Source organism: Capricornis sumatraensis, chromosome 2 (genome assembly GCF_032405125.1).
Source record: "Capricornis sumatraensis isolate serow.1 chromosome 2, serow.2, whole genome shotgun sequence".
Classification (NCBI taxonomy): Eukaryota; Metazoa; Chordata; class Mammalia; order Artiodactyla; family Bovidae; genus Capricornis; species Capricornis sumatraensis.
Genome location: NC_091070.1, coordinates 120,256,927 through 120,267,553, shown reverse-complemented (window position 1 = coordinate 120,267,553; position 10,627 = coordinate 120,256,927). Strand labels below are relative to the sequence as shown.

At 53.1% G+C, this 10,627-nt stretch overlaps 1 protein-coding gene across 1 annotated transcript; it reads right to left on the bottom strand.

The window, feature by feature from the left end:
• Positions 1–5,851: 5,851 nt before the first annotated feature.
• LINGO4 (leucine rich repeat and Ig domain containing 4) lies at positions 5,852–10,098 on the bottom strand. The gene is made up of 2 exons (XM_068991640.1): positions 10,052–10,098; positions 5,852–7,646 (listed from the first exon to the last, which is right to left on the bottom strand). Exon 2 carries the CDS (start codon positions 7,634–7,636, stop codon positions 5,852–5,854), a length of 1,785 nt encoding a protein of 594 aa, XP_068847741.1. The 5' UTR covers positions 7,637–7,646; positions 10,052–10,098.
• Positions 10,099–10,627: the final 529 nt, after the last annotated feature.

Here is a 10,627-nt window from a genome sequence, read left to right as displayed (position 1 = left end):
GGGTAGGATAAAAGCTTCCCAGGTGGCACTAGTGGTAAAGAACCCCTCTGCCAGTGTAGGACAGGTAAGAGGTGTGAGTTGATCCCTGGGTTCAGGAAGATCCCCCGATCCCCCAGAGAACAGAATGGCTACCCACTCCAGTATTGTTGCCTGGAGAATTCCATGGACAGAGGAACTTGGGTGGGCTACAGTCCATAGGGCCATAACGAGTTGGACACAACTGAGGTGACTTAGCACACAAAACAAAATTGGATCTCTATTTCACACCTTAACACCAAAATAAATTCCAGGTGAACTAAATACTTACGTATAAAAAAAGGACATTTTTAAAGTATTTAAAGAAAACATAGGGTGATTTTTAAATAAGCTTAGATAGTAGGAGGCTTTTCTAAATATGATGTGAAACCTAGAAGTTATCAAAGAAAATGCTGACAAATTCAGATCCATAAAAATAAAAAATACTTGCATAACAAAAAAAAGTCACAATAAAAAGAAGACGACATAGGACAAATTGGGCTTGGGTGAATTGCGATTTCTTTATTCTTATCTCCAGTTCTAGAGAGTCCATTTTATTTCCTTGAAGAGTATTCTGAACAAGGTGTAGGTGGCAGCAGGTGAAACTAGTTAAAGTGTGGGTGGCCCAGAATTCAGTGGGCAGCTGTTTCTACTCTACAAGGCAAAGCAGGGAAGTAGACTGTAGCTAGAGGGCTGGACAGGGAGGGATTCTCAACACAGTAATTCCAGAGCCTGCTGCTTACAGAGTTCCCTTCTTGGACAACATGCAAACCATTCAAATGATGCTCCATCTGAGGTTTTGGAAACCAACACAGTGGCTCTGCCCATTGTAGGATTCGCCCCATCACTCAAGGGTCTTCACCAGAAAGCAGCAACTGGGAGCGTGGGTCTTAGTATCAGAAATTATGCTGGTGCTAGTCTTCTGTCTTTAGGTCAGATTAATGAGTTGTGGCAGGCGTCCTAGGAGAGAGACACTCTCCTCAGCCTCTTTGGCCACCGCCGTCCAACTCGAAGTCTTTCTCCTTAATCCCCCTTTACAAAGCAGTTTGGAGGAAGAGGACTCAGGAGTTCCTTATCTCACACACTCCAGCCTACATCACCACCACACTGACTTCTTAGAGCAAAAGTCCTACCCAAAGCCTCCTGCATCTCGCTGAGAGATGGATGCTACAGGGAGAATGGTGGCAGGGAGGGCAGCAGAGTGGCTGGAGGCAACAGTATGTTTTCTTATAGGATCTGTCCTATCACTTGCTCTTACTTATGCAATTAGCTACTTCACACCATAGCCCTTCTTAGCCTTTACTCTGTGCCTCTAATGGACCTGGAGAGCCCAGGAAGCCTAAGCCTTCACCTTTCTCCCTGCCACCTGAGGCTTCTCCCAGCAGAGGTTCTCTAAGCATTTCTGTCCATTGCGTGCACCGGGTATTCTCACAGGGGTCTGTAACTCTCAAAGTTAAGGATCATTGCCTTGCAGCATGCTCTTCTTTTGAATCAGGGAAACAGCCCAGCAAAGGACGTAGGGAAATTAGAGTATCTCAGGAACCAAAATAGGGAGTGTGGAAGTGCTGCCAGAATGTCTGTGGGTCCAGATTTCTCTCAGCTTAGATGAGATCGTGTCTGAAATGAAAGAGAGGAGGGGTAGAGAGAGGATTGGGCAGGATGATCTCAGGAAGGTTCTCTAAAGCAGGAGTAGGCAGGTGAATAGAGCTGAATTCTTCTCGAGAGTAAAGCAGTTCACCAATCACCCCACCACAGTGGAAATTCCTGAGCCACCGCTCTATAACCTAAGAGGTTGTTAAGGTTAGAACTCTGAAAAGCACCTATGAAATCTGAAGCCTCCATTTTTAATCACAAGAGGCTATGTTGCTGGCATCCAGGCATTTCATCTGATTTCTGGAATTTCTGCTTCTTTCTGCTGGTCCCTGGGGCAGAGGCAAGGGCATTGGGAGAGGAGACTGAGAAAAAAAGATTAAAAACCAACAACTGATCCTCTGCGTCCTGAATCAGGTGCATTAGAGTTACTGAGAGAAGGTGAGGATCAACAGCTGACCTCAGTTTTCCTTAAGAGTTGGGCAGAGTAGGTGGGGCGGAGGATGTCCCCTGGATTTTACCTTTCTCACAGGTCAGTTCCTGCAGCCGAGACACCCTGGGGAAGCGGGTAATGAGAGCAGACAGTGACTGGAGCTGTACGACAATGTCGTGGAAAGCATTTGGCTTTTGAGTCAGACAGCCCTAAGTTCAGAAGCAGCTCCCTTACTAATTAGCTCTGTGTACTTGAGCATGTTACTTAATCTACCTGACCTTTAGTTCCATCAGCCAAGATTCCCTATCTTATAGGCTTGATGTGAGGATTAAATTAGAAATCCTACATATAACCACTGACATAAAATAAGTGTTATTTCTTTTCTATCTCCACGGCTGTCGCCCCAGGGGAGAGCTGGCATTGGATTGCCTGTGATGCGGACCATAACATTCCTACACATACACACATACCACTTGCCCAGGTCTTTGCTTGTCGTTACACACTTGTCCACACACAGACACATACCACCCCTGCCCCCCAGCTAAAGCAGCCTTTCCAGACAGGTGAGGTAAGCAGTTGGCTTACTGATGATGGTACAAGCTGTGGTACAAGTGCTCATCCCAGTAACCTTGTTACAGTAATTAGTGTCGCTCATTGACGGTGTTCTGGAAAGGCTGTATCAGGAGAGCAAGGGGTGGTAGTGGGGGTGGGGGAGCCCCACAGGCATTTCCTCTAGGTTGAATGTGTTTTTTGGGGGGATACTTTTCTCACCTGTGCTGGGGAGGCCCTAGTCTACACCTAGAGTTATAACATCTGGAGCTGTGTTGTCTAATACAGTAGCCACTGGCTACATGTAGCTATTGAACACTCGGAAGATAGCTGGTGTGACTGAGGAGTGGAATTTAAAATTTGTTTCATTTCAGTTAATTTAAGTGTTAAAACCAATATTTAGTTATGGAAAACTTTTTTTGGCTACACCGAGCTACATGTGGGATCTTAGTTCCCTAACCAGGAATTGGAACCATGCACCCCTACAGGGGAAGCACAGAGTCTTAACCACTGGCCTACCAGGGAAGTCCCTAGAAGACTTTTAATATAGTTGGAAAAACTTGGATGTATGAGTTGATTTTTTCAACAGTGAATTTTATGAAACCTAAATACAGATCAGGTATTTCTGGCGAAAATTTAGTTACCAAACTGGAATGTGCCGTAAGTGTAAAGGATATACCAAGTTTCAAAGGCCTAGTATGAAAAAGTAATGTGAAATATTTCATCACTCATTTTTATATTGATAACATGTTGAAATGATCATAGTTTGGGTACACTGGGTTAAATAAACTATAGTCTTAAAATTAATTGTATCTGTTGCCTTTTTTTTTTTTTCAATGTGATACCAGAAAATTTGAAATCACCTAAGTGACTCACGGGATTTCCCTGGTAGCTCAACTGGTAAAGAATCCACCTGCAATGCAGGAGACCTGGGTTGGGAAGATCCCCTGGAGGAGGACATGGCAACCCACTCCAGTATTCTTGTCTGGAGAATCCCCATGGACATAGCAGCCTGCGGGGCTACAGTCCCTGGGGTTGAAAAGAGTTGGACATGACTGAGCGACTAAGCACAGCACTGCACAAGTGACTCGCAGTCTGTCTCTCCTGGGCTGCTCTGGAGGCCGTGGGGCGCAGGCAGCAGCAGCTCCTGATCTAGACACATGTCGTCTGTTCCGCACTGCCTCAGGGAGGGGCTGCTTCCCAGAGCAGATTTCCCAGAACCGCAGTGCTGCTTCTGCCCTTCTCTGCATTGCAATGTGCACAATTGAAACGAGAACTTCTGGCACCTGTCCCCCAAGTCCCCGTCTAACAAGCAGCTGGTGGAAGATTTTGGAGATGGGGGAAGAGGGGCGTGCCCCAGGGGAACCTTTCCAGTGTCTTACAACCTGGAGAGGAGAGGTTGCTGCAAGGCTAAGAGAGCTGTCTGTGCATGGTAGGGGGCAGGGTTGGAGGCTCCAGGGTACTCAAGATTGCCTGATTCCCCAGCCTCACTCTCCAAACTGCTGGGTTTCACAGTCACCTCTGCGTCCTCTCCACCCCACCCCCACATCCCCACCTCGGCCCCGCTGAAGTGTTTGCCTTCTGGTGAAGTCTGGCTGCCTCCATACGGTGACAGCTTCTCTCACCTGTCAGGGATAGTTTGGGCTGGGAGTCTTCTAATGCGTAGAGTCTCCCCAGAGCAAGGACTATGACTTCAGGAATGGCTTGGAACCTGATGATGCTTGCAGATTGTTGGGTGAGGGATGGGTGGGGGCCCAGAAGATGGAGGGGAACTGAGGATGCCGTGCAGATGCTGCTGCAGAGAGAGAGGGAGGGAGGGAGAAAGAGAGGCTCCCCGGGACCTCGTGACTCTCCACTTCTCGGTCCCTCCTCCCGGCTCCTTTCCTCTCCTTTCACTCCTCCCCTTGCTATGATGCTGAGGCTGCTTCTATCTCTCTTGAGCTCTCAGCATCTCCACTTTTTCTGACACTGCTTTGCCCTCTCTTTGAAGCACACTCAGAGGCAGTCAGCATCTTCTCCTCCCACTCCACCTCAGCATCTGGGGTCTCCGTAAGGACAGCGGAAAGGCGTGCAGTTCCTGCTGCTCCTTCTTCCCTCCACTTTTTTCACTAGAGCTCACAGTGCCCCTCCCACCTTGCTCCTCCAAACCTAGTCCTGTTGTGTTCTGGGTCTCTCTCCTTTGACAGCTGCAGATTCTCGTTTTGTGGAGGTTCTCTTGCTTTCCACCAAGGGCACTAGGGATTTGCACAACAGGAACGGTCGGGAGATTGAACCAGAATGAGAAAGAAAGGGGAGGAGCTGGGTGTCCTGGGTTGGAATTTTTGCAGAAGGATCCTTTGGAAGGCAGAGACTCTCTCCTCCAACTCTGGAAATGGAGCACACAGAGGAAAGGGCTGACATGGAAATGGCCTGAGGGTGCTGATCTTTTCAGGCATGGCGGGCAACGTTTTGCATAAACCTTTGGCTGTCAGGCTCGTTAGATTCAGGCAAGGTCATTGTTACAGGCTTAATAGGCAGGCAGAAGGGTAGGAAGCGGGATCCTGACAGAAAGAAGGGGTGGAAAAGACTGAAGTAAAGAAAACTTGAGCGATCACATTTAGTTGTGGCTGCCACTGTCTTGGCCTTTAGATAGCAGGTTTAATGATGTGACAGCAGCTTTAATGATATGACGGGGGTGGGGGGCTCATGCAGACCCAGTGCCAGTGTGTAGTCTGTGCCCCCCCCCATCCCCAGTACCCCGTCACATCCTCTTCTCTCTAGCTTGAGGTCATTGGCCCTAGTTCCTTGTGCCTAGAGAGGGGACAGAGCAGCGGGAGGGAGAGAGGGACACCACCTGGGGAAGGAGCAGACTCCAAGAAGCAGTTGCACTTTCCAGCCCCACCCCTGAAGTAGCCTTATCACTGTGGCTGGCAATTGGCGTTGGTTATTCAGGGTATGTGTAAGTGTGTGTGGAGTTTAGGCTGGCAGACTGGAGGGTTATAGTCCCTGCTTTGTATGTGGTGTGCGGGGAGGGCTGGGCTGACTGCAGGATCTACACCTTCCGTTTCCTGGGACTCTCAGGGAAGAGATGACAATGCTATCCTTAAACTGCAAAAGCCTGAGGAGACAGGCTATGAGGAGGCAGCATCTGCTGCTGGCGTGGTGTGGGCAGAAAGGGGAAAATCTGGGCCGTTTGGGATGAATGTCCACTCCAAGCAGCCTTGGTTCTCTCCCACTGTGATATCTGAAGCTGGCCTAGATGAGGCCCCACTGTGGAAGGAAAGGTCAGAAGAGCTTGGCAGTGACCCGGTTACCCCCAGAGTTCTTATCCCCAGAGGTCCGAGGTGCCACAAAGTCGAAGGTCACGTGATGTTTGACCCGGCCTTTGCCTTTGCTCCAGAGGGCGATGAGGCCAAAACAGAGGGTCACCGAGGTGAGGAAGGGGAGGAAGCCAACTGCCAGCACCATAGCTATCCCTCTGCTGTCCAAGAAGAACGGCCCTGGGATCCCTGGCGAGGTGATGTTGGGGTCAGAGAGAGTGCCATTCGGTGGTTCAACTTGGATCACTTCCAGCCAGGTCCTCAGGGAGTCATTCCCTGCCACATTGCTGACCACACAGACATAGGCCCCTCTATCCCGGAGTTGCACAGAGCGGATCTCCAGCGTCCCATCCTGTAGGACCCTCACTCTCCCAGCCTTCCCCAGCCGAACCCCCTGAGGCCTCATCCAGGAGACAGTGGGGGCTGGGTCCCCATCTCCAGAGCAGGAGAAAACGGCATGCCCCCCCTCCTCGGCCATGACCCAGCGCGGCCCGGATTTTCGGATCAGGGCTGGTCGGCAGGTGAAGTGCCCTGGAGGTAGGATGTCTGAAAACTCCCTCAAGCTCTTCCCCTGGACGTGCTGGGGGCCAGCACAGGCAGGTGGGGTTGAGCCAAAGTCCAGGCGGCGGCGGAGCCGGAGCAGCCAGAGGAGGCGGCAGTCGCAGGTCAGGGGGTTACCTGACAGCCTCAGGGTGACCAGTTTGTCTGGAGAAGGGAAGGCTGTTTCCTCCAGTGTCTGGAGGGCGTTGTCTGCCACATCCAGGAGGTGGAAGGCCGTCAAGCCATGGAAGGCATGGGCCGCGATGGAGGTGAGGCAGGCACCCGACAGTCGGAGCTCCTGGAGCCGCACCAGGGAACTGAGCCTGCGGGCTGGGATGGCTGAGATGGGGTTCCGAGAAAGATCCAAGGCCCTGAGGAAGCTCAGGTGGTGCAGTGCTTGGAAGGGCACCGAGCTCAGGTTGCAGTGGGTGATGGCCAGGGTGCTGAGATTGAGCCCGCCCAGGCTCCCTGGCTCTAGAGCCTCCAGAGCTGGCCAGTGGCGGATCTCCAGCTCCCTTAGCTGCCCCAGCCCCCGCAGCGCCCCCGCTGGCAGCCTCCCGATGTCCAGTTCTCGGAGCCTTAGGGCCCCCAGTGCTGGGAGGCGGGCCAGGGCCGGGCCAGGCACAGTGCTGAGGTTGCAGCGCTCCAGGGTGAGGGTGCTCAGTTTGGCCAGCCCAGCAAAGGCTCCCGGAGCCACAAACACCAGGTGGTTGTCCCCAACCTCCAGCTGCTGGAGGCTGCCTAGCTCCCTGAAAGCGCCGTCAAGGAAGAGGACGATCTGGTTGAGGCGAAGGTCCAGCAGTGTGAGGGAAGACAGGCCCGCGAAGACCCCAGGCCCCATGATTCGCAGCCGGTTGCCCTGCAGCCTCAGGGTGAGTAGGCTGCGCAGGCCGTGGAAGGCCCCTGGCTCCAGGGTGGACAGCTGGTTGTAGCTCAGGTCCAGTTCCCGGAGCTGGCCCAGGCGGGAGAGCATTCCCTGCTGAAGCCCCCATAGGCGGTTCCCACTCAGGTCCAGGAGCTCAGTGTCTAGCGGGAGTCCCCCCGGGACAGCCTCCAGTCGCCGGTGGGCGCAAAGCACTGCCTGGGGTTGGGAGGTGCAGTCACACACAGCAGGGCAGTTGCCACTGCTTTCCATTGCCGGCAGGAGGAGCAGGAGAAAGACGGGGGGCCATGGGGGCCAGGCTTGCTTTGGAGCTGTGGCCACAGCCATGCCCTCTTTGCTCCTGGAACAGAGGATGACATGGCCCTTTTTGGAAAGTGGCTCAGATGATGGGTACTATGGATTTCCCTGAGCCTCCGTAGAGGAGAGGGATTGAGCTACCTGTCCTAGTGTGGCCGGGTAGTGTGCAGTACACTCCCTGGAGCCTCCTGTCTGGGGACTCTCTGCTCCCCTCCACCACCCCTGGGTAACAGGCCGAGTGCTTACTAGCTCTTGGAACCCTAGCCCAGTGGGGAAGATTTTATGGGAACAGGACAGAAAGAAGCAGGGAAGTAACTTTTGAGTTTCCCTCCGTCTCAGAGATCCAGAAATACCCAGGTCCCTTCTCTCGACAGCTGCTCTCCTAGTCTCTGCCCTGTCCCTCTCTGCCCACCCTTCTCTCATTCATCTGCCCACAGCTTTGTCTAAGGCTTACGGGGGTCATACCCCTGGATCCTGATCAGAGAGAGGCCTCACCTTGACTAAGTCATCCAAGCCTGGGAAGCATGTGGGCCTCAATTCGGCCCCCCAAGCTCCACTCACTGCCTCTCTGCCTTCCTCCAGCCTGGCCCAGGGCCCGAGGCCCCAGACTAACACGAGGCAATCTCCCCAGAACGCCTTATGGATGACAGCCAAGCTACACATTAAATGTGGCAGAGGATGCAGGGCACACGTGAATCCCTCACCAGAGCCCCAAGGGCAGCCCACCTCCTCTGTAGATGACATTGGGTATAAGGGACCCAAGAGAGGCCGAGCATTGTTTGCTTGGTCCTCAGACTTAGGCTTCTCTCATGCCCCTCTGTGGTGTTTTGATTCAAACCCCGTGTGGGAGTCTGAGAGAGATCTCTTGTTGCCTTTGGCCTCTGCTGCCTGAGAAAGGCACAAGAGACACAATGGGAGCCAAGGAGGCCCAGACGAGTGAGGAGGGACAGTGTCTGACCAGATACTGTGGTGGGAGTAAGCAGGCCCTTGGCTGGCATAGGAGATCTTGGCACAGGCTGTGTGCCCAGTCTGTCAACTTAAAGTAAGTTTCTGGGTGCCAGGTGCCTGGGAAAAATTAGGAAGATGGTGACTGTGATGACCACTGGCGGCTGAATGAGGTGACAGAGGAGAAGAGATGCCGTGGACCCACCCTGTTCAATGACCACTGGGACCCCAAGAGAGGGGAAGTACTGGAATTGGTAAGGGATGGCTGCAGAGACAGGATGAGAGTGAATTAATGCTCCCTGGGAGGCAGGCTGCCTGGGTTTCTTTCTAGAGGCAGATCCCAGTCACCTTTGACCTTTCAGACTTCTGACTTTCTGGGCCCTATGAGGTCAGCTTTCTACCACATGGGCCATTTTCTCCCAGCTGGAACTTAGGAAAGACAGTTTAAGAGTTAGTGTGATTTTTTTCCCCCTTTATTTCCCACACTATCCCCCCTCCCACAAGGATCATTCAGGTGGCTACCCTACAGCTATTTCAGAGGACCATAGTAGTTCAGGAAAGAGGAAAGAGGCCGAAAGAGCAAGGGACGTGGGACACTGTTCTGAGGCTTGGGCATGAGAAAGAATGGCCCAGCTGGGGCTACTGAGCAGGCTCCTCTGTTCCCTATCCCAAACTAACAGGTATGGATGGCATGCTAAGAATTCTCCAGGGAGCAATGTCCCAGCTTCCCTCATCCCTGGCCTCCCTCCCCCAGTGCCTGTCCTGGGTAGTCCGCCTGACAGCTAGCTCTTTATCACTACTGCTGCAGTTCCTGCTCTTCCTTCTTTCCTGCATTCAGCAAAAGTGCAGTGAAGCGTGTAACCCAGCTTTCCCCCTTCCCACTCTTGTGAGCATCTTCTTAGTCTCCAGAGTCTGCCAGACCAGGGGCTGGCAGGTCCGGCCCCATTCTCTTTAAAGGTGGCTAATGTAATCACAAGCTTCCTTTGCTAAGCTCCGTGGGTATGGGACTGGCTCCCAGCCACTTTGCAGGAAGAGATAGGTGTCAGAACCACTTCTTTCTCTCCTCATGTGGGTTGGGGTCCAGGGGCATCACCCTCAAGAAGGAGGGGTCTTTCTTCTTGTCTCTGTGTGCCAGTCCAGGGACACATTTGATACTGGACAGCCTCTTTAAAGCAGACCTGAGTGAAGCATGGGGAACTACACCGGGGACAGGGGGGCTCCTGGAGGAAAGATCTCTGGAATATCCACACTGACTGCAAAATAATCCTTCCCAGAGGTAGAGCGCCTGGGAAATGGAGGGAGAGCTCCTTGGAGTCCTTTTGCCCAGGGGCACCTGGGACATCTTACTTTTCCCATCAAAGTCCTAAAGGGCCAAGATCAATGGTGGACTGGGGGCAGAGTGGGCACAAACCCTCTAGCCCTCGTGGGTCTGGCCTTGTCTCTGAGCATGTTATGGAGAAGGGCAGCCGCAGCTCCAGGACAGGAGGTGGGGGCACTTACCAGAGAAGCCGGAGGGTGGCATCAAGTTGGGCACCGCATCTGTCCAGGGCTGGGGGCCCGTCCCATTCAAGCTGCCCCTCGGCCCGCACCTCCCCGTGTGCCTCACTCCCCGCCTGCCCGCCTGCCCGCCTGCCGGGCGCTGCTGCTATTGCTGCTGCGGCCGCTTGCTGCCAAGACCGAGGTAGAGAGAAGAGCCAGAGAGCATTTCTCCTTTTTTTTTTTCCTCTCTCTCTTTTAAACCGGGCGAGAATGAGTCTGCAGCAACCCTGTTGGTGCAAAATAAATAAATAAAGCAACCAGGGAGGGCTGCAGCAGTCGCCACTACAGGCTGGCAGTGGAGGGGAGGGAGCGCAGGGAGAGGGTTGGAGCCCCAGGGGTGGGAGGGTTGGCAGCTCCACAGAGTCTCTCGGACATCCTGACTCCCCCTGGGGAGCTCTGGGGCTGGCCAGGCATTCTCCATAGGGTTGTCTTTCAGTCTCCCAAATGCCGGGAGATTCTGTGCCACCTCTCATTCTAAATGTCCCCTGTGGGTATCATTTGTGGGGAAAGTTCTCAGTCCAGAACACCCACTGTGGT

Bases quoted from the DNA above. Each gene is read 5' to 3' on its own strand.
- LINGO4 (XM_068991640.1), bottom strand. From the start codon at position 7,636: ATGGCTGTGGCCACAGCTCCAAAGCAAGCCTGGCCCCCATGGCCCCCC.